At 40.0% G+C, this 24,140-nt stretch overlaps 1 protein-coding gene, 1 long non-coding RNA gene and 2 other non-coding genes across 4 annotated transcripts; 3 read left to right on the forward strand and 1 right to left on the reverse strand.

Annotated features, from left to right (window-relative positions):
• The first annotated feature begins 6,626 nt into the window (after window positions 1-6,626).
• LOC108017895 (uncharacterized) lies at window positions 6,627-7,898 on the forward strand. The gene is made up of 4 exons (XR_001767835.4): window positions 6,627-6,780; window positions 6,843-6,970; window positions 7,054-7,128; window positions 7,189-7,898. It is a non-coding gene; the product is annotated as an uncharacterized lncRNA (long non-coding RNA).
• A 6,347-nt stretch (window positions 7,899-14,245) lies between these two features.
• Window positions 14,246-15,600, forward strand: LOC108017874 (uncharacterized). The gene is made up of 2 exons (XM_017085035.4): window positions 14,246-15,310; window positions 15,368-15,600. Exons 1-2 carry the CDS (start codon window positions 14,281-14,283, stop codon window positions 15,562-15,564), a joined length of 1,227 nt encoding a protein of 408 aa, XP_016940524.3. The 5' UTR covers window positions 14,246-14,280; the 3' UTR covers window positions 15,565-15,600.
• Window positions 15,601-18,603: 3,003 nt separating this feature from the next.
• TRNAR-CCU (transfer RNA arginine (anticodon CCU)) lies at window positions 18,604-18,676 on the reverse strand. The gene has a single exon. It is a non-coding gene; the product is annotated as a tRNA-Arg (tRNA).
• Window positions 18,677-19,110: 434 nt separating this feature from the next.
• On the forward strand, window positions 19,111-19,183 carry TRNAR-CCU (transfer RNA arginine (anticodon CCU)). Its single transcript has one exon. It is a non-coding gene; the product is annotated as a tRNA-Arg (tRNA).
• Window positions 19,184-24,140: the final 4,957 nt, after the last annotated feature.

A 24,140-nucleotide genomic window follows, 5' to 3' on the forward strand; every position in this document is an offset into this window, starting at 1 on the left:
TAATGGAGTTTCACATCCAAATTCTCATTTCTTTTGAGAATTTTTAAAATGTTTTACTTCTAACAAGTTTGTCGGTCCTTCACTTCATATGAAAAGTGATTCCTTACAAATATCGAACATAATTAATCGAAAAATTATCGATTAATAGTAACAAAATATCAAAATTAATACGAAATATTTAAATAATAAGACTGACAATATAAAATCCGATTGAATAAAAGATTTATTCATTTATTTATTTATTATAAATCTTGTATTTGGCCAAACCAATATCGACTTTTTTGGTTTTACTGCCCCTCAAAATTCCATCATTTCTTTCAAAGGGACCGCAAAGTATTTACAAATCAAATAGTTGTAATTACATAAACCAAAAACCAATGGCCTGAATGCTCAGCTATTTTGATTACCTTCCAATACTTTCAGCATTATCGATTTCAGCAGCTGCGTAGCCATAACCCCAATTGGGCTTTTAAACGTGAGTCCAGCTCAGTTCTGTCACCTCTTTAGCCAAGTGTCAAAACGGCGACGTGCTGACAAATTTCTGAGGCGTATCATTGGCGTATTAATTTGTATGGTTTGCATAATTTCCACATTTATTCACTAATCACTCCCGTCAGCCTGCGATTTTGGCCCTACCCAAAAAGGCAGCGGCCTTGCATATTAATTTCGATCATAAATTACCAAAAAACGAAGACTTGTCATAGACCCAAGAAATATAAACGAATGTTGAAAGAGTAAGAATCCGGCTGGCATTCATAATGCCCCCGGTTCGAAAATTCTAAGGCTGTGTGTGCCAGCATGTCTGTAAAATATTAAAATTATATTTCATTTGCAATTGTCGCCGGCAGTTGCTGCGGAGCAAGAAGTAGAGAAGTCTGTCGACCGGCATTTTATATATTGCAATCGTTTTTTACTTTGGGGCCTTTGTTTGAAACATAATAAATGTCGGCCGGGGAACGGAGATTGCGCCCCCCAAGTGCCACGCCCAGCGAACGGGTTGAAATTTATGCCACATACGAGCCTTTTTATGAATTGTGCCCTGTCAGCGGCTAAGCGGGTCCAAAATTTTTTATGTGTGAATTTATATGCGAAACACTCTCAGACTGCCACCAGAAATGATTTTACAGAAAAATGTATCGCGCCTTGCAAATGACATTTAATGGGCACTTTGGCTAAGGCGAGTTAGATTGAAAATGTAATCAGAGTGGGTAGCACTCATTTCACTAGATCGTTTTCACGGGTATGATTAATGGCGGTCATTGCAGCTCGTTACATTTTCATAAATGTGTTATACATTTTTTTTAAAAGGCTCATGATTAACTCAACTCTTTTTTTTGTACAGCTACTAGATTATTGAGATTTGTTTATATTTATGCAGTGCACACTTTTAACTTAGCTATAAAAAATGCTTGCTACAGGGAGAAAAAGTTTATTCGACGCTATAAAAGAATTACGTTTCTTAACTATATCATCAGCTTCACAAACTTTGATGGAAATTTACCTAAAAAGTTATCATATGTTTTTGGACTTAGATGAAAAGTTATTCAATCAATATAAGCTAATTTTTTGTCGTTTAACACTCTAAGTATACACAAAATCTTCTCTTTTAAATGAATATGCTTAGTATACGCATCACACATTCAAATGGTAATTACCCAGGAATCAATTCATTATGCAGAGGAGAAACTACAAAACGATTAATAGGAATAGACCCATTCAAATCTGCCTTGTCCACAATTATGTTTTGACACCTTGAAAATAACGATGAGAGCCTTTTCTTACCCAAAATACATATATATTTGGAATACCAGCGCCGCATAGCAATAAGAGTGTTCAATAAATATTCGAAGAAATAATCGCAGCAACTGATGATGGATGGGAAATAGACATGCTCGAAGCGTATATCCCTCGGAGTGGGCTACATTTGGAAATACTTTTGTCCAGGGGAATTATCATAAAATAACTATAAAACGCTGCAAAAGGGATGTGTCCGCGGCAGCAAGTTGTTCGACGTCTGCAGTTGTCCTTATGACAACTCTGTCCGACTGCCACAAAAAGTGGTGCTGGACGGGCTGGCATAAATCAATGTTCCTCGCCGATCGCTTGACGTACTCGAAGCTCGATGGTGGATGGTCGATGGTCGATTGATCGCTGGCTGGAACGATCGGAGTGTACTATAAATTATGGGATATTTGACAGTAGCGATCGTGTAATGAGAGATCACCAACTGCTTAATTGATAAGTTGCCTCGGTGACCTGGTCTTCGGTGACACTGGTCCGCAGCCTTATCGCTATCACCGCTGCGTGATGTATGGTTAGCCGTGACCAAATCGTGTAATAAGCCGGCCCATAAAATTGCCAACTACGCCAAGATAATGCCTTCGACTAAACAACTGTCCGCTGGTTTATCGCCGCTGTTAATCTGGCGACATTATGTCAAACAAGGACAGGCCACTCTGGTGAATGGTTGTGGGTCTGTCTGAATCTTCTGGATGTTCGGAATCTACTGGGTCCTCTGGCTGGGCCTTCCAACACGGCTCCTTGGGCCGCTTCTCTCGCCAAAATGATCGATTGCGCGCAAACGCATTGACATATCGACATGAATCTTGCATTATTAAGCAACGCCAGGAATCTTAAATGAAGACCGAGACGGTCTGCTGCCGTTTAGCTGCGATTGTTATCGTAATGATGCGTTCGGAGGAAAAGGAAACCCACGGCCAACGCATTCCACACTCACCATGGCATTCACACGCCGTCCTGGAAAGGAAAATCTGGCCAAGAGATACGGCAGGGAAAAGGGAAAAGGTAAAAGGAGGAGGGTCTGGCATTGCGAGAAAATTAATAATTTCGCATCGACACCCAATTGGCAAGGCGACCGACCACTCCGTTCGTCGCTGTGACAACCAGCTGATAATAAATTATATTTTATTTCTTTTCAATGCTAATGACAACATCCCGACAGCATCTTTATAGCCCTGTTCAGGTGTTCTCGCTCGCCATTCCTGCTCAAATAACTCAAAGATCTTTGGCACCCATAAAGGGAAGGAGGACAGCCTCTGCTTGCTCATCAAAATTGCTGGCATCTTTCAGAACCTAAAGGGAAACGGTCGTGGTTAATTGGCAATAAGTCAAATATATTTAGAAATATAATGTGATCCATAAAGATAATAAGGAGGGAACAAAATTTATTGTTAAAATATATATTACATCATTAGATAGCGTTTGAGGTAGTAGGGTTCTAACGACATTACTTAACCTTAAAGGTTTTACCAGGAATTTATGCCAAACTAACTATGTTATTTTAAAATTTAATTACAAACGATAGATCATTTATAGTCATATGTTATATTACACTCCCTACTTCCCGTGTTCAACTGAAATTTATTCGTACAACAGATTGATTGACCCATGTACAATGTACTCTGTACATATATGGCTTTTGAATGACAGTTTTCTGACCTGGTTTACCCTCGTTTGATGGATTGCCATTATAGGCATTGTCACACAATATTTAAATTGAAATGCAAATCCTAGCTTTTGTTGGCAGCTTTGCTATTTCATTCCCAGAGTTTGCTGCCGCATCACAAAATGCAAAATAATAAGCCGGCCGCAATATTTGTTCCAGTAATTAAAATATATAAATACAAATATGGGCATTTGCATACCGGTGTCTGCATTTTGTAATTATTGCGTGCGTGATTTTCGGTTGAAAACAATTCCATCAGGTCCCAGGGGTCAAAAATGGGGGTTAAAGGGGGCAGGTCGTCCATTCATGACATCCAGGGTGTACGGGCACGATTGTTTCAGTAATACAATAAGACCAATCAATCAAACTGTTAATTAAGTAACCCACAGTCGATTCATTTTTAATTTTTAATTAGTTTGTCTGGCATTTCACAATAATTAAACGAAATAAATAAGTGCAAACAATTAGATAATTTTAATGCTCTTTACTCAATGCCAACGAACATGGTAAATAAATATTAAATAGATTTAGGATTGGCAAACAGTGCGTAGGAATATAAAATTAAATGCAAACACAAAAGTGTTCTGGGTAGCGAGGTGGCCTTGGTAATGGCTTTTTGTGTGCTAAATTCATTAAATTTATGTGTTTACAATAATTTTCATTTTTTTCTTAAATGAAGCTTGGGAAAAAAACTAGCTTTTTGTCCATAGGGTACTTTTAATATTTGAACGAACCCAATGAAGCCAATTTTAAGTACAGACAAAAGGAATCAATTATGCAATGCAACTGGCAATTCAGTTCAGTCAAACATCGGGTTCAGTTCAATCTGGCCGGTTGTGTTTGCCTGTCAAAGTTGGCCAACTGTGTCAACTGTCAATTACAAGGGGTTGGGCAATACATACTTTATCTCGCTGCGGTGCCAGTAACCCAATAAAGTCTGCTAGAGAATGATTCCAAAGTTGTATGCAGTTCGTACTGAAAAATTAAGTAGCTCGGGGAGATTTATGCGATTCGCCAAAGAGACAAAGGAAATCTTAAGCGAGGCAAAGCAGTTTTTTGGCCAGCTTCCTTTGGACCCGACCTGTTTGGAGTCTCCATTTTTTTGGCTGACTGGGGAGCACTTTGCGATTTGTCAGGGAGTGCAACGTGGCCAAGAGGAATGTCAGTGCAAGTTGGCTGCAAAAGTTGCTTGCTTAGAATTTATCTACTGTCAGCTGTCCGACCGCCCCTGTCCAGGACATTAAAAAAGTTATGACAGTGTCCTTGTTGACTGCGTTACAATTTTTTTTTGTTTGCTTCTTTTTCAGCTCCTTGGCTTTGTTTGGCGGCAAATTCTTGGCCAGTTGTTCTGCAGCTTGTTGTTTATTTGTTTACGGCCAGCCAGGAGCAACTTTTGATGTCCTGCTGGACTTAAGCGCGGGCGTCTGGCTCTTAATGTCAGAAGTTTTATGCATCCTCGACCGGCATTCACTTGAGATTTATGTGTAGCCAAGGTCCTCCTTCCATTTGCCATTTGCCATTTACCATTTCCCAGCAATAAACCTTTTTATATATATGAAAGAAAGCCCTCGGAGCTCATTAGATGGGCTGGATGGGAGGAAGGGAGGTAAGCCTCTGGCAGAACCAGTTGCAGAACGATGTGACATGATTGCGGACAGATTGCAATATAAACCCGACTGCAGCGGCCGATGGCACATAAAACACGGGTCCACACAAGTTGTCAACCAGTTGGCAGCTGCACGGAAACATTTGCTTCCTTAAACAGTCGGTCGGTCGAAGAGGACCACGGCCAAGTCCAAGTCCAAGTGCAATGCCAACGGCTTAAATTATGGGCAATGGAATTTTTATAGATTTTCCAAAGACCCCTAAGAGCTGCGGAGCTGTGCAGCTGAATCCGCCGGACCGCACAAAAAGTGTGCAACGAAATTAAATGCATTTCATAATTTCTGTGGCGGTGTCTGGGTCTGGGTCCAGGCTTACCTCCAGATCTTCCTCCAAAGTACAGCTCAAGCTCGAACTGCAGCTCCCAGTCATCTGCTTTTGGCCAAGACCACGCTTTTGGCCGCGGCAAGTGCAACATTGTCTGTCTGTTAACTTATTGACACCCATATTTGGGATTGAATCATTAAAGCCAGTTTAGCTGCGGCTGTACGTACGAGTATCTGCCCCATTACCGCGGCTCTATCCGCCAGAAACCCCTCGCTTAGCCTTTGTTTATTTGGCTATTGTCTTGGCCGTTTTGGACAAATTTTATTGGTTTACGCACGCGCAGTGACGTTGACAATGTGACCTTGTCAGCATTAGTGACAAGCGGCCAGAGCTGTTATCATATTTTCCATCGCGGAATTGGATTGCTCTGGTCTCTCAGGTGAACGGATGGGAAAGCGACCCCATCAGTGGTAATGGGCCATCTACTTTTTTAAGTCAAGCGAGAAAGTTGTACAGTTGAGAAGATTGGGTGAAAAGAAATAATTACTCTGAAATATAAGTTTTAATTTTTCAATGTGATTGTTTGAAAATATGGATTTTTTTAAGAATTTAGTGACTGTAAGGCGTCTGTTGACGTAAGAAAAACTCGAAACACTTTAAACTAACCTTCTATACAAACCAAAAAAGCCATATTTGGACAAAATCCATGTTAAAATAAGCTTAATTTTATTGTCCAAATCAAACGAGTTTCATGTTATTCCCTTAGGCAATGTTGTGAAACTACTCTAAAGTCGTCCGATTTTTTTTTTTAATTTTATTCGTAATTCTGACATATTTAAGAATTGATATTCCGAAGAGTAAACAAACTTGCGATGCGCAGGAATCTCAGGAATCTGCATGCCTAATCCCAGTATTGTAGCTCTTATAGTTTCCAAGATCTCAGCGTTCATACGGACAGACGGACAGCCGGACATGGTCGACTCGGCTAGTGATCCTGATCAAGAATATATATACTTTATGGGGTCGGAAACGCTCCTTCTGCCTGTTACATACTTGCCGACGAATCTAATATACCCTTTTACTCTACGAGTAACGGGTATAATAAATATTGCTTACTGGCGATACTTAAATGTTACAGAGTTGCCATGGCTTTTAAGGGAAATAGGGTGACAGCTCTGTTTCCAGTAGATAGGTTTTATCGAAAGAAAATTGCAATCGCAGCAACCCGATAGACTTGTGAAAAAATTTGACGTCCGACAATTCAGAACGACATTTGATATTAGTTAAATTGATTTCAGGCTGTGCGCACTTGTCCTGCATAAGTTATTTTCCCTCGTGCGATTCCAATTCCGTCGAAAGTCGAATTGTTTACTCCGTCGAAACAGGTGAGACTTGCCTCAGATTCTTAGGACCAGGAGGACACGCAATTCACGAATCTCTTGTTTAGCAACGAAATGCTCCAGAAGATTCTTTCGAATGACGGTGAAGGGCCCTGATAAAGCCGCAAGAATATGACGACCACGAGGGATCAGAAAAAAGAAAAAAGAGCAGAAGGATTTCCAAGTTTTTTGACAGGTAGGAACGGAACAAATAATTTAATTTATAGCTGAGCTGCTAAAATGTTTTCCGTACATTAAAATGGGTTTTCTTCTATTTAGGTCCCAAATGCCTGTAGAAGATTCAAAAATAAACGAAACTTCAAGATCAGACACCTTTGTCCGAACTCCTTCCTGGTAAGCCATGTTTAGTAAATTAAGCAAAAAATTAAAGCCACTTCATTAAAACCATTTCAGTGCTCCGATCTGAGAACCATCGTTTTGAGTAAGTTTTTTGTGCAGGGCGTCGTTTTGAAGTTTGCCAACCAGAGGAGCTCTGAACCCATCTACTTATGTAGATCCGTCGAGCAGCTAATGCCACCTACAAGATCATCTAGGGTACTCAAAACCGGACGATTACCAACCCAGAACAAGTAAAACTTCGCAAAGTTGATGCTGTGGAGCCGGATTTCGGAAAATGTGTGCACGATGAAGTGTTTCTGGAAACTTCCAGAGACTTCGGCTGTAGAGCCAGTTGAAGAAATGCAAATGAACGAGCGTAGACCACCAGATACTCTAATTCCTGACTTTCCTGAACATTGGGGCTCATCAGCTCCTTGGCTAGCTCCTGGTTCTGAGGAAGTTGGCTTGGGATCAATCCAGCCAAAGCCCCAAGATGAGCCAGAGATTCAGAAGTGGATACAGCAATGTAGAAAGACCATCTCCCAGCAACTGCAACTAATAAGTGAGGAGAGCCTCAAGTCGGCGGAGCAATTACGCAGAACGGGTTAAACTACGCCCATACCAGTTCGTCAGGAGCAGTGCCCCAGAAGATCCGGATCCTCAGAAGTCCTGCCAAACCTCAAAGTGAGCCCTTGCGCCTGCGCTTTGAAATTAAGTGCTGTAAACTGTTTCACTCTTCAAGTGAACACAAAGTTGTATTTTGAGATGACTGCAAAGAGAATAGATAATAACGTCTTTAAAAGCGATCGACTTTGAAATCCGTCCTTATGGTTTTGGCCACGATATCGCTTCGGGTTTCGTTCACCATTTCCTCACTTCTTCCGTTCATAATCATCAACGTGCCATTGGTCATCATCAATTGCACGTTAATGATTATAAACGGAAGAAGTGGGAAAATGATGACCGACACCATAAGCAATATCGTGGCCAAGACATAGGGACGCTGAATTTCAAGGTCGATCCCTCCCACAAGCTCCTCCAAATTATGCCTGCGAGGCCCCAAATCGAACTTCGATCACTCCTATGTCGCTGTTGAAGACGGCAATGTCCATTCTTTTTACATCCATATCAAGATCCAAATTTGGGTTCATTTGGGCATCATGAATGGCTCGATGATGCTCATGAACGAAAGAAGTGAGGAAATTATGCCCCAAATCAATCAGAAATGGAAGAAAAGAAGACTAAAATTCTTTAGTTCGACTTCTGATCATCAAATCAATCAGAAATCGAAGTAAAGAATTTTGGTCTTCTTTACTTCGATTTCTGAGTGATTTGGGGCATCCGATAGCTGGCCACACACACAAAAAAATATTGTTCAATGTTTACACAGTTTAATAAACCATTCTTTTTCAAATTCTGAGTAGATTTATTGATAATATGAAAATATCACATCAGTTTTTTTGGTACTCCGATTTTAGTCAAAACAAGGAAGAACGCCATAGTCGAGTACCTCGACTATCAGATAGCCGTTACTCAGCTAAAGGGACCAAAGGGAAATGCAGATATGCAAACAGCAAAGCGAAATGGAAATGCGCCATCTACCCGTGATCTCAAAATATGGTTATGTGGCAAACTTTTTTTTGGGTCAATCGATAGGTATTGACAAGACCAATACATTTCAGTTAAACCGCCAAAGCCTATGGCGCACACAATTTTCATGCTAGAAAAAAAATTTTGAAAACCTGTGACGCCCACAATTTTTATGCTATATAAAAAATTTCAACTGAAATGTATTGGTCTCGTCAATACCTACCGATTGACCCAAAAAAAAAAAAGTTTTCCACGCCCACTCTTGCACCCATAACGCTTAAATCAGTCTACCAACATAGCCATATATTGAGATCGCGGGTAGGTGTCGCATTTCAATCTCGCTTTGCTGCTTGCATATCTCCATTTCCCTTTGGTCCCTTTAGCTGAGTAGCGGGTATCTGATAGTCGAGGTACTCGACTACAGCGTTCTTCCTTGTTTTGCTCTAAATCTATCAAACAAAAACACCACTAATCGAAGTAAAAAACTAGTGACGATTGCACCTTCAACATACCAAAGCTCTGATATAAACCCTTGGGACGAAATTGTATTATTCGAATCATTGAATCGAATCTTAGAATCGAATCATTGAATCATAGAGTCGAATTATAGAGCCCAATGAAATCAAATAATTGAATCGAATCTTAGAATCGAATCAATAAATCGAACCGTACAATCGAATCATAGAGTCGAATCATAGAGTCGAACCATAGAATCGAGTCATAGAGTCGAATTATAGCATCGAAACATAGAATCAAATCATAGAGTCGAACCATACAGTCGAATCAAAAAGTCGAATCATAGAGTCGAATAAAATCGAATAGTAGATTCGAATCATAGAATCTAATCACAGAATCGAATCATAGAGTCGAATCATAGAATCGATTCATAGAGTCGAATCAATGATTCGAATTATAGAGTCGAATCATAGCATCGAATCATTAAGTCGAATCATAGAGTCAAATCATAGAGCCGGATGAAATCGAATCATAAATTCGAATCATAGAGTCGAATAAAATCTAATAGTAGATTCGAATCATAGAATCTAATCACAGAATCGAATCATAGAGTCGAATCATAGAATCGATTCATAGAGTCGAATCAATGATTCGAATTATAGAGTCGAATCATAGCATCGAATCATTAAGTCGAATCATAGAGTCAAATCATAGAGCCGGATGAAATCGAATCATAAATTCGAATCATAGAGTCGAATCATTGAGTCGAATCATTGAGTCGAATCATATATTCGAATCATAGGGTCGAATCAATGATTTGAATCTTAGAGTCGAATCAATGATTTGATTCATAGAGTCGAATCAATGATTTGACTCATAGAGTCGAATCAATCATCGAGTCGAATCATATATTCGAATCATAGAGTCGAATCAATGATTTGAATCATGGAGTCTAATCAATAATTTGAACCATAGAGTCGAATCGATGATTCGAATCATAGAGTCGTCTGAAATCGAATATATGGTAAATATATGAAAATATGGTAGTTCCTGGTAGAGTTGGATAAAAAAAAAAACATTTTAATTTATGCAAATATTAAAAAAAAAAGATTTTAAGCTTTGTATTGCCCTCAAAGATTTCCAAAATTAATTATCTCAGCAATAATTCGAGTTATTAACAGTGATGGCTTTGAGAGATTGGATTCAATGTCATATTTTGATTTGTTCTTTAACATTTCGTTTTATTCTTATTGCTGTTTTCCGGGGGCATTTAAATCACCTTTAATAACCACCATAAATCATGGGAAAATCTTATGTTTACGACTCAATCACTCATTCGTTTGCATATTAATTGCATTTCGCGACTTGCAGCTCCGCCCACAATGCCGCACACCTATCATAACAATCTAATGAGGCACTTAATTCGCCGCTGCCACACTCGAAATCGGAATCGAAATCTCGCACGGCCTGACAATCACACCTATCTAATAACTTCATTACCCAATCAATCAAAGTGGCAACACGACTGGCGGCATTACAATACGTCACTTGGTCAAAACAGCTGCACACCGGCATTAAATAAGGAAAACAACGACAACAAAAAACAAGAAGAAATTGAGGGGGTCAGAACGTTGGGCGGAAAGCTGGTAAAGCTCGGAAAAGCTCCACGAAGCAGCTCGGAATTTCCCGACTCGAGCATGTGTGGAAAAGCTCCCATGTGTGCGAGAGAACCAGTGGGTTAATTTTCCGGCCAAGCTCATTTCCGCCCACTCTCCCACGTGCTCACGACTCTCAGCGGGCGGTGGGAGGAGCAGTGGGTGGTGCAGTGGGTGGTGTGGCTGCCGAAAAGACACCGGAAGTAGGAAATTGGGTTACAAAATGCATTTCGTGTGTGCGCCGTAACATTTCCGGCTAACAGAGCCGCAACAGCGACGGAGAATCGGAGAATCGGAAACCTGGAGAACTGGAGAACCGGATTCCCGAGAGCCGGAGCCGAAACCCGGACACGGACACTGGTTTTCCGCGGAAGGACCAAGATTGCAGAGCACACAGCACACGCATTTCCCACATGTCGTATACCGAATATCACACACGAGCTGCTGCTGTTGCGAGCTTGGAACTGGTTGCTCCACGGGTTCTTGTCCCCGCTAGGGCGCGACTGCATTTTCAAATTGCAGCAGCCCCGCCCTGCGCCTTGTGCCCCCAGCCCGCCCACAACCTTAACCCTCTATTGCCACTCGACCGCTCGGCATTTGAATGCCTCCAATTGAGTGCAGCGCTAACAAGCTGAAAGCCTTTGACGAGCGAGTTCGAAGCAAATTGAATGCCGGCTAAATTGTGCGACAAATTGCCGGTGAAGGATAACGAACGCGGCAAGTTCACCTTTCAACTTTGTGCATATTCTCGGCTGCAGCAAAAGTTTTCGACAGGAGCAGCAAGTAAAAGGGATAAGTTTAGCGAAATTAGCAGTAACATCGGTTCGGATAAGGCCACTTTGCGTTAAGCTCAATTGACATGATGGAAGCAAGGGGCTACAAAACATTATGTAGTGCTTTTCTTATATTCATAAAAAGTGTGAAAGTAAATGTTAGTAGGGGGTTCAAAACTAGGACTTGAACTTCACTTAAAAAAAATTCCCTTTGTTACATACGTAACAATATGTAGTCTACTTCATAATCTTATAATTTCTTTACTTACCTTACTTTATAGTCTAATAAATGCCTTCAATATATATATCTAAAAAGCAATTGATTAATAGAATCAGAAGAAGCAATTGATTATAATAATATTGGTTACTATAATAAGTTTCAATAAGATCTGTCTACTGACTTAAAAGTACATGTAAATTGTTTGGAGCTACTTGCAATGATTTATTTATATTCATTATAATGATAAGCTAACTAATTTGAGCTAATTAAGTGACAGTTTTTTCCAGCATGATTATTTATTCGGGAAATAAGCTACACCCACCATATGGTGCTTACCGGCAAGGGTTGATTTTCCGCCCTTCTTGGAGGCGGAAGACATCCATTGCCTCCAGCTGTATTCTTAGGTAAAAATCCACCCACTTCGTCAGCCTTCTGGCTCCAGGGTAAAGCCTTTAAGTAGTTTTGTGTAATTTAAATATAAATACTCATTTAATTAGCCCGGCTGCTGTGAGACTCACTGGCAGACCTTTGATCTCCGGCAAATGTGTAAATATTTGACATTAATTACAAGTTGAATGCAGCCCTCGTCGCCGGTCTTTGGTTAAACCGTTGAGGCCGCGCACAGACGCAGGCAATAACTGGAAAATTTATTTAATATTCACTTGTGAAGTCCCCACTCTGTTGGCAAACGGTGGCAAATTTCTTAAGCGCTTATTTGTCAACTGCTTCGTGGGTGGGCTGAGTCAATGGCAGCGCCGTACATATTTTATACATTATGCATATAGGCGGTGGGAACTCATTAATAGCGACTCAGTCGCTGGATCAGCCCTTAACCCATTACGGCCCATCGCGGCATCAATTATTCAGGCGGCACGCTACGGCGGAAGTGGCAGACGGAAAATGGCCGCCGGTAAAATGGCGTCACTGCCGTCAAAGTACCGTTGGACCGCCTGGGAAATTACGAGAGTGTGGTAGTATGAGTGGGTGGATCAAGTGCGTGCCTTGCAAATAGCTAGAAAGCCCCAAAACTTTGATCCACACTGTCCACAGATGGCAGTACAGAGGAAAAACTAACTCCGAGTGTGGGACTTTCATCATTTTTACATCTTCAAATATTTGTTAAAACTATTCTTTATTCATTTTTGTATATTTTTAATGAATAAATTTGGAAGTGTCACATAAATGATTTCAAATGTTTTAAAAATCATTTAAATTAGTACCTAAAAGTATGCAGTGGAAATCAAGGCATTGCCTTTAATGGAAGCCATGGGAATTTTCGGATAAAAATATATTGTTGCATACTTTTATGGCTGGTAGCATACTTTTTGGGCGATTTAAAAAACGTTGTCACTTTTGCGGAAGACTCCATTATATTTAGTTATCACTTATTATACAAAATATACAAGACATACTGTGCCTTTCCTCCCAGTGTGCCAAATATCAACAGCAAAGTAACATCATCCCATATGCACTTGCGAAATGATTTCCCAAGTAATGGAATTTCTATATGCACAGCATAGGGAAACTTTACAGTAAACAAACAGAAAATAGAGTGAACCTGGGAACTTTCACTTTGCAGTCGTCATCTTCATACATTTGGCATGTATTTCCCTTATGTACGACAGCTTGTTTGTGCCCTTGTTGTTGGCAGTAAACTCTCAGTTGTATAATGCATTCATTTGGTCATCCAAAGCACAGACACAGCAGGAACTTTAATTATAAATAATTACATGGGGTCGGAGTTGGGACAGAAATGCACTCGTTTATAGAGAGGATGAGGGATATTTCACACCATCCTCTGGGCAAGTGTTATTAATGATGAGTAATGCGGCAGTAAATATTTGTTAATGAAATTAGTATTGCCGGGCGACTAGATCGGATGTGTGAAATTCTCTTAAGACCTTCCACATTTAAGTATTACTTTAAACCTCTCACTTGTCACCTCTTATCAAACAAATTCCTCCAATGGATGAAGTACTACTAATGAGCAAATTCAAGCAAGTCAACAATTGCAATAAAATCATTACTGATATAAAATCTCTAACAGAATAGATCTATAGGCAAATATATATTTAGTTACGGTGAAATAAATCACTAATTGTTTTATCTAACAAACCTGTTATATTATTTCAGTTAACATTTACCTAAGAAATCTTTCTAGACTTGTAATTCATGTGGAATAGCATGATGTGGCGCAGGTCAACTAATCAGTGAAAAGCAGAATGAACAATGTAGATTTCATTGTTAGATAGCTTACAATTTGCTATTACTAACCTAATCGCGCTTTTAATTTTAGCCGATAAGAACCAATTTCTTCCATATATAAAAGTGTAATCCAGAGCGAAAGCGTTATCTGCTATTACAAATCTAATCGCGCTTTTAATTGTGACCGATAAGAACCCATTTCTTCCAAATATAAAAGTGCACCCTAGAGCGAAAGCGTTAGAAGTCGAGTAACCCCATCACGTAAACAATGCTACCCACTTGGCTAACCGAGGAGTACCTAGAACCAAGGTTGAGGACATATTACAAAGATGATCAGCTCAAGGTCCTCAAAATCTGGGCCAAGCCGGCGACGGAAAAAGGTCAGAACTATATGAGTCTTATGACCCGGATCCACGTGGAGTATCAGCTAAGTGACGGACTGGTTCAGAAAACGTCCTATATCGTCAAGCAAGCCCTATCCGAAAATGTTCCGCAAGCCAAGGTTTTCGTGGAGTACGATGTGTACAACCGGGAAATATACATGTACGAGTTCGTCCTACCGAAAGTGAAGGAGCTGCTCCAGGAAGCTGGCTTAAAGGAAAAGATAACTGCAGATGCCATCGCCGTGGACCGGGAATATAGCACCATGATACTGGAAGATCTATCAGAGTATAACTACGTTAATGCGGATAGAGTAAAGCAGCTAGACCTGGCTCATACCAAACTTACTTTGGAAATGTTGGCCAAGTTTCATGCCGCATCCATAGTCCTGAGGCAGCGCCATTCGGAAGTCCTCTCCAAGTGTTTTTATACCCATTTTTTTTCGCGTGACAAACAGGGCTATACCGAGGTATACACTGGTGTGTTTGGGGCCTTCTTAAGGTTTATAGATGAACAGCCAGATTTAAAGCAAAACTATGGCAACAAATTGGAGAAATTGCAGAGTTTCATTATGGAGTATGTGGCTAGGACATTTGAAGTGAATAAAGAAGAAGAACTGTTAACGTTGATCCATGGTGATTGCTGGACCACCAATATTATGTTTCAGTACGATGATGCGGGTAATCCCAAAACAGCAGTTGCTATAGACTTTCAATTCAGCAACTGCACCTCCCCCGCCATCGACTTGCACCACTTCTTCACCGTCTCCCTCAGGGAGGAGTTTCAGGACATGGAGGCAGAACTCGTTGACAAATATTATAGCGATCTGAAAGCAAATTTGGAAAAGCTTTCGTATACGGGTTTATTCCCCAGCCTTCAGGATTTCCGGCTACAGTTCGAACGTCGCCGATTCATGAGTAAGTAAAGTGAAACTTGTTGGTGAATCGTATTACTTTACCATTATCACTTTACAGCCCTGCTGTCTCATCTCTTCAAACCTGTTATTATCTACAATGGCAGTGAAGTGACCTCAGACTTTTCGAGTCTGTATAAAGAAACCGAAGAGGGACTGAGGTTTCAGAAGTCCATCCATGCCAGCGAAATTGTGATCAGAAGTTCAACTAGATTGCTAGCCATTCTTGATGGCAAGGGTCTCTTGGATCTGCAGTAGGCTAAGCCAATTATTAATTATAAATAGATGTTTGCTTTAATAAAATACTGAGAATAAGAAAGATTATTTCTTTAGACTTTTAAGGCAATCTTTTATTATAGATCACTTAAGCTAAATTAGTTAAAATACCCTTAGGTAGAATATTTATAATATATTATTCAAGTTCGTTGCTTTTCCCCTAGTCTTTTTCTTAGAGATGGGTTATATTTTCCCATCTCAATATTTTTTCAGACTCCGCAATCTCGAACCGCATCTTTTACATGGCCAAACACTCATCCGGAGTTATGGTGGGCAGTATTTTCCAGGTGCAGCGCTGCCAATATCGTGTTATCCATTCTAATTAGCCCTGCCCATGCTCGTGGGCCATCATTCGGCCGCCTTAGCCCTCGATCCTCTGGCACATTTAGGCCGGGCCAAGAAGGCACACAGACGCTGGAAATTTACATTGGCCATTCGGCGCTTAGCAAGCACTAAATTCAGCAGTGCCCCTTGGCCAAAGACGAAGCCACATAATCTTGGCCGGCAGTCTTCTGAGCCGGGAACTGCCCATATGCATATGGCCCTCTCTACAGCCTGCTGGCCAATTAATTTACGCGCACTTGGCGAGCACTTTGGCTTAGAGAGATGCGGCACGATGCTTATCGGGGGATTAAACCTATATCATTTCATTATTATTTGCCCGCTAACGGTGGTCCATGGGGCGCTCCCTTTGGTGGGCTCGTCGCGCTGATGTTGGCAACATTTCTAAATTAATTAGCCGAGGACGAGGGGCTTGGCTGCGGCTCCCGGGTTGAGCAACCAATTTTGACAGCATCAGCCAAAAAAAAATGGAAAAAAATGGCAAAAAATGGCAAAAAAGTGGCAGCAAATATAAAGAGAAGAAAGGAAAAGCCAGTTAACATTTCGGTAGTCGGCGTCGGAGGCCCTCTTATCTTTAAGCCACACGATGCCAGGCGACGTCGACGACAACGACAATTTATTGACAAGACAATGGCGCTCAGCGTATGTAATTAATCTCGACATAATCTGAGTAGATAATTTCTGCCGCTCGTTGTTTGTTTGCCGTTGCTTGTTGCAGATGCCATGGCTTTGTTGCTTTTGCTTTTGGCCCGTTTGTTGCCCGTTTGTGGCAATCCGCTGGCGGTCTATTTTGGTGTGTGTTTGCCTCCTCGGCAGCCGCTTCTTTGGTCATGTTCTTTTATAGCCGGCCCAGTGCGATCCGGGCCCTGTCAGCTTTATGAAGTGCGCAGGCAGCCCATAGAGGGCTAGGGACAGCGATATTGTCCTTTTACGGCCTTCCCCCACATTGCTGGCCTTTTTCAATTAAGTAAAATGCAACAAATGCAATCTGCGGAGCATTCCATAAACCTCGCAGAATGCCTTTTTGCCCCATCCCCCCATCTACCAAACCATTTCGTTTCCCCGCTCTATATAGAAGAGCACCCGGACTTTGGCCTAGTTTCCGCGGGGTGCTAAAGTACCCTTGCCATTAATTCTGCAAAAAGTTTTCACTCTGAGGTGGGGCGTATGGGTGTATAGGGGCGAGAGGAATTCTTTCCCTTGCTGCAGGAATTCTTGTCCTAATGGGTATGCAATGGCAGCCCTAGTTCAAAACATATCCAACTAAATTAATTGTACTTATAAGAACTATTTCGAATCGAAAAGACTTTATCCTGTAACTATTAAATTTTTCTTCTAGAAATATATTATAAATGAAAATCAACTGTACAGTCTTTTATGACATTCTTTGATACACCTTTACGTATTATTACTTTTATTATTTATTATGAGAAGCACAATTTGTTTTATTCAGGAACTAGTGTCTAATACCAAAGTAAAGTATTCCATTTCACAAAATAATAGAGAGATACTTCCAAGTCGAAAGCTCCCCATTTTTTACTTAATGGATTATGCGTACGCGGGAAAGTTGAATTCGTATCAAAAATTCAGTATGAATTGTTATAATGCAGGCAGTGGGGCAACCCCTGAAACCCCCCTCCCCCTCCAGCAACATGCAACAATGAATTTACATTAATGATGAGACTGCCTTACAGCCCGCTGTTATCCCTCCTCGAACCCCGGATCCCAACTTCCGTGCATCCTCAGCCAAAGTTTTGCTGAATCGTAAAGCAAATGAAACTATGCGAGGCACAGTTTTATTTTTTAGTATTTTTTTGGCCTGCCAGCCTGTATGCAATTTTAATGCTTATGGCCGAAGCTTCCATCTAACCACCTCCCAGCCTTCCCAGCCAACTCAGTCCCAATCCGGCGATGCCTGTGCATCCTTGGCTCCCTGGGTGGCCATTTGGACGGCGTTGGCAAATTTTACGACCATGCATATTTCAGATAGCGAAAGTGAAATTATGAGCCGCAATTTTTGGCAAACTTTTAAAGTGGATGGATTTCATCCGGGGCCAGGCCACACCCACCCACTCCCACGCCCACTGGCGATGCATCCACCTAAACGCCAGGCGACGCCGTTTTTGACAACTCATCAGAAAGCTGATTGCCATTTAAGAGCCGGGGTGAAAATGCCTGAAAACGATATTAGAAGACGATGGCTGGCACTCGTAAAGTTGTTAAATTAAGTGGAAGTGGCACAGCGAAATGTCAACTGCTGTGACGAGTTTCCATGGTTTATGTTCGGCTTGGGGGGGCCGGCATTTGGGAGCGGCACTTCGATAATCTGGTTTGATGGAACACTGCCAATAGCTTGCGAAATAGTCACACACTTTCACCGACACCCACGGGAAAATTTCAAACATTCCTTACATTTTTGTTCCATACTGTAGCTAATCAATGGAACTTAACAGTAATTTGGAACAGAGCTGTAGCACTCTTTATTACCATTATAAGTTTATGGTGAATGGAATTAAAATTAGAATTTTTTCTTGAGATAAGGCTCTAAAAACTTTTAATCAAAATATTAGCGTAAATTAAATTTATTTCTTATCAATTAGCTACCATAGAGCGATAAGAGTTCCTTATCTATAGCTCTTATGTGAAAAAATTAAAAAAGAAAAAAAAAGTACTTCACTTTACCCCAGATGGGACTCGAACCCACAATCCCCGGCTTAGGAGGCCGATGCCTTATCCATTAGGCCACTGGGGCATGTGCTTGTGGCTGTCAAAATGCCCACATGAAACTCAGGGCGTTAAAGAATCAGCAAACAAGAAAAAAAGTAAGAATATTTTTTTGGTGTTTTGAATTTAATTTTGTGGTGAAGCAACTGTTTAAAGAAACATACATATGTATGTGCATAACGTACTAAATATTTGGGTTATGTTTACTCTGCCGCTCAAGTGTTTCTCGTTGCTAACAAAGGTTTGAGGTTCTTAATAAAGAATATTCTGGATCCAAGTACCTATGTTCTTGCTGAAATATCAACACAGGTAATTTCATCATGGTATATTTCCACCCCGAAAGGTGTTCAATAAACAAACACGTTTTGCGCTCACTTCTGAAAATTTCGTTCTCTTAGTGAGTCACCACCCATGACGTTGCGTCGTAAACTGAAAATAGCATTTTGCCGGCCGCTAGCACATGCCCCAGTGGCCTAATGGATAAGGCATCGGCCTCCTAAGCCGGGGATTGTGGGTTCGAGTCCCATCTGGGGTAAAGTAAAGTACTTTTTTTTTCAATTTTTTATTTTAATTTGTTTTTAGAAAACTTAGTTGTACAAAACATTTAATTAAAAATATTGAAATATGTTATGAGCCATGTTATGATTATTGTGATGACACTGGCAAAAAAGGGTGGTAAAATTCAATATTTTATATTTAATTCATATTGACTATCCATATTCTTTACCAGTGAAAGAAAGTGCTACTGCGATCCCTGACATGTTGGAAAATAAATAAAGTAGCTACCACTTGGCTCATTTGTTATATGCAAATTGGAATTACATAATCTGGAGCACTGACAGCCGCAACTGTCTGCGGTGTCTGCCGTCTGTCTCTGCGACTATTGTATTGATTTTTTTATACCATACATATTTATTGTTGTTCTTCTGTTAGTCTATGGGTAAACGGCGCATTTATTTATTACAACTACATTAAACCGAAAATGTCACGACATTAATTTCGCAAATGCGATTAATAAACGTCAGCATAATGTCATTGTTTGCAAATGCCCCAAAGAGCCGATTGTAGTTGTTGTTTTGGGGCAGCCATTATGTACAAGCCATTGACCACAAGTCAAGTAAAGTCAAGTCAAGTCTGGGCCAAAAAGCCAGTGCCAGACAAACAGACAGACAGTGCAAACATGATTTACACCCATCCATTGTCTGTTTTCCTAAATTGTCGGGGCAAAAAGTCAGCTGGAAATAGCGAAAAAACCAAAATCCACTAAGGTGTCTGAGCGGTGCGTGTGCCACAATTTCGAGAAGCGACCCGTTTCGACCTACTTTTGGCATCTGGGGCCTGGTTGGCCACCTGAAAAGCGGACCGCTAATGAGAGACCCGGAGGAAATTAAAAACTGGCAAATTGCAAAGGGGCGGAAGAAGGGAAAAATCGGGGGAGCGGCTGCTGTGACAGAAAACCTTGAAATGTCGCTGGGCGAAACAGTTTTCCAGACCACAAATCGCTTTGGCAGCCGGGCGCATGCAAAAAGCCAATCTTGATTACAATCAATACGGATATCAGGCTGTCCAAGGACTTCTGGGGCGGTGGGAGTGGTTTTTGCCAGGGAGGTGGTACCTGGTTGCATGTTGCCCGGCGATAAAGATCAAATGAGAAATGGATGTCGCCGACGCAGAACCCAGATGACGGGTTCGTTGCATGCTGCGTAGATATTTGCATCGCTGAATCGCGCCGGTGACAAGATTTGTGAGCCCCCAGCTGCAAATCGGAGCGAGGCAAGTAGCTGCCGGCCCGCAATTAACAAGCTCGACATCGCTGCCAAGAACATACTTCAAAAACACTTCAGATAGACCAGAAAAAATGGGATCAGAATGAGAAATATAATAAAAGTTCCAACAATATAATTATGATACTAATTAAAGATCTGCATAGGAAAGACATAGAAGAATTTCAGTTCTTCAAGTTAGTTAATCTTAATAGATTTGTGGTAATTTTTATATAATTTATATTTAAAAAAATTAAATCAGAATAAGAAAATACATAATAAATATTCCAACAAGATAATTATGATACCTATCAATTAAAGATCTCCATAGGAAAGAAGTAGAAAAATTTCAGATCTCAGATATTATAATAATTAATCCTAATAAGGTACTGGTAATTTTTATATTTTCGCATTTAAAAATATTGATCAGAATAAAAAAAATATATAATAAATGTTCCAACAAGATAATTATGATACTAAGTAGGATCTACGTATAATAAATATTCCAACAAGATAATTATGATTAGAAAATAGAAAAAAAGTAGAAGAATTTGAGTTCTTCAAGTGTAAGTATAAAATTGATGGGATTTTGTTTATTAGTATATTTTAATACTTAAAAAAACATTACCGAATTAAAAAATCTTCTATATTTTATATTATAGCTAAAACAGGCAACCCAACTTTTTTTGGTATCGTGTAAAATGTTTTTGGCCACGTTTCTTTTTGTAGTTTCATGTTTACAGCTAGTTCTATGTATGTGGTCTTCAAATAAAATTCCATGTGTTTAAACAAAAGCTTATAAAGTGAGGCCTATTCCCTCATCAAAATCCGTTGAAAAGACAAATTGACATCGCAGAAGCTCATTTCGAATTTGGTTAGCAGGAGATTTTGCACCAATACAATCGGACCTCAATTTCAATTTCGATTCGATTATGGCTAGGATCGATTTTACTTGATTACCTCCACCGAAATTCAAATTTTCTCGGCTCGTCAAACAGGTTAGCCGCTGGAGACTCGGTAGACGTGTTCGCTTGATGTACCTACAACTAATTGACAGCTTCCAGTTCGATTGGAAAAAGCCGTTAACAGAATTTCGTGATATGTCACGCGCCGGGCAATGAGCATATGAAAAGTTGCAGCCATAAACCAGCCCACATCTTCGAATCCACCTCAATTACTCGGCCGCTGTGCAGACCGTAAATTATTTTGCCTGGCTGTGCAAATTAATTTCAACTAACTGACAGACTAGCCGGGTCTCTCGAACGGCATTCGATTGCCGGCCAGCATTGGCTGTGTATATATGTATATATTTTATGAGCGGCTTGGGGTACCCCGCCCACCTGGCCGACGGCCCGTCACCTGGCCGCCAAATTTGGCTATCAATTTGGCCAAATTTCGGCCACCGTTCTCCTGTGGCAGTGACATTTTCGCTTGGCCAACGCGTGCCTTCGACAACCGCAATTAGAGCTTGGCCCCAAAGCACATTTGTAACCCAAAAATATAAAAATATTAGTAAGTTTCCTTTGAAGTTTATTTATTTAATTTAAATAATTAATTTATGATACCAAAAATCACCACATATAATTTCAGACAACTCGGTTCTTGTTATATTTGCTTCATATATTTTGTAAATCATATTTTTAGGAATCGAAAAAATCATTAAACTTTATTTTATTATTTATTTAATTTAAATTATAAATGTAAACTACCAAAAATAACCACATATAAAAATTTAGACAACTCTGTTCCTGTTTTATTTGCTGCATATTTTTGTAAATCATTTTTTTAGAAAGCGAAAATAATCATTAAATTTTATTTTTGTTGATCCACTACTATTTTATTATTTATCTAATTTAAATAATAAATTTATGATACCAAAAATCACCACATATAAATTCAGACAACTTTTTTCTTGTTTTATTTGCTTCATATATTTTGTAAATCATTTTTTAAGGATGCGAAAAAAATCATTTAATTTTATTTTATTATTTATTTAATTTAACAAATAATTGTAAAATACCAAAAATCACCACATATAAAAATTTAGACAACTCTGTTCCTGTTTTATTTGCTGCATATTTTTGTAAATCATTTTTTTAGAAAGCGAAAATAATCATTAAATTTTATTTTTGTTGATCCACTACTATTTTATTATTTATTTAATTTAAATAATAAATGTTAAATACCAAAAATCACCGCATATAAAAATTTAGACAACTCTGTTCCTGTTTTATTTGCTGCATATATTTTGTAAATCATAATTTTTTGGTAAGCGAAAATAATCATTAAAATTTATTTTGGTTGACCCACTACGATTTCATTGCATTTATTTTTCCAATTTGGTTGATTTTTAGAAACACTGTCAACGAATGTAAATAGAGACTTGTGTTCTTTTCAATTTATGAAAATATAACTCACACGAAATGATTTTTCCGAACCCTGATTTAAGAGTTTGCTGTATATTTATTTACTAAAAATATAGTTTGTTTAAACAAAGTCATTGGCTTGCCTAGTTTCATGGATATAAATCGGTATGGGTATTTTTTGGGAATGCACTGGGATGGCCTCACCGTTAGGCCCCGCCCCCGTGACATTGCAACAATGCCGAACTGTGGGCTGAACTATGACATGACCGCAGCTGGCATAAATCAAAGCGCAGTTTGGGGCCATTGTAAGTCGTCTAGGAGGCACATCATCGCGAAGATGCGCCGGGAAGACGATTCGGTCTCGAGGAGTAGGTTTGGCTTTCACGCCGAATGCAAGGGGCACACCTGAACTACGGGGCCATCAGCCAGTCAACGCGACCCGCTAACTAAATCAACAGCGTGGAACAATGGAGGGGATATACATATACCATGCCATGCCATATATATATACGTATACGGATCGAAAAGAGCCGCGCAAATTAAAGTTAATCGAATGCCTTTGACCTTTTCACACAGCCCTTCACTCCTTCCTTTGCCTTCGAAGTGCATTTCATTGCATTCGATTGGCAATTTCAGATAAAGCAGCCAGCCAAGAACCTTTGCCATTCGATTCAAGTCGAAATGGGGAACACCCTATGAGGCAGCCACCTAGCGGGCAGAGGAGGCAGCTGCGAGTGAGTGGCGCCCTCTGCTGAGCAAGGGCTGAACAAGAATTGGGAAAATTCTGTTTGGTGATCGATCAGGGAAATCTAAATGGTCTCAAAATAACCCTAAAAGGGAAATATAAGTAAAAACTGTGATATTATAGAGTCTATAAGAACTGAACTTAACATTTTCACTAAATTGGAATAAAATATTATATTAAAATGGTTTTTCTACAAGTAAAAATAAAAGAATTGGAGAACATTTTGATTTTCTAGAACTCTGCGATAAAAAAAACCTTGCAAACCCACATCAATCTCACCTTTGAACTCGGAATAACCTCTGCAGTCAATAGACCACCATCGCCTGGAAATGTTATGTGAACCGAACTGCGGGCGGGTAAAAAATGAAAAGGCGAACTGAAAATTAACCTTAATTAAATTTGTCATATCTGAGGTGTATGATCGTAGCTTGTGTGTGGCCGGGCAGCTCTCTTTGGCTTTGGGTTCAGCCCGGACTCCGAAGCGGGTCTAGAACTCCCGGCTAATGTCACCGGCAACATGACAGTCGACAACATGACAGCAAAAAGTGTTCGGAGCGGTCTGAAATTAAACAAAGCCGGGCAAATAAAGCAAAGGCGAAATCTATGTTAAAACACAAG

The sequence above is a fragment of the Drosophila suzukii genome, chromosome 2R (genome assembly GCF_043229965.1).
Source record: "Drosophila suzukii chromosome 2R, CBGP_Dsuzu_IsoJpt1.0, whole genome shotgun sequence".
In the NCBI taxonomy this organism is placed as follows: domain Eukaryota; kingdom Metazoa; phylum Arthropoda; class Insecta; order Diptera; family Drosophilidae; genus Drosophila; species Drosophila suzukii.

Coding starts and splice junctions, on each gene's coding strand:
- LOC108017874 (XM_017085035.4), top strand. CDS start 14,281: ATGCTACCCACTTGGCTAACCGAGGAGTACCTAGAACCAAGGTTGAGG. Junction 15,311..15,367: donor CGAACGTCGCCGATTCATGA/GTAAGTAAAGTG, acceptor ATCACTTTACAG/CCCTGCTGTCTCATCTCTTC.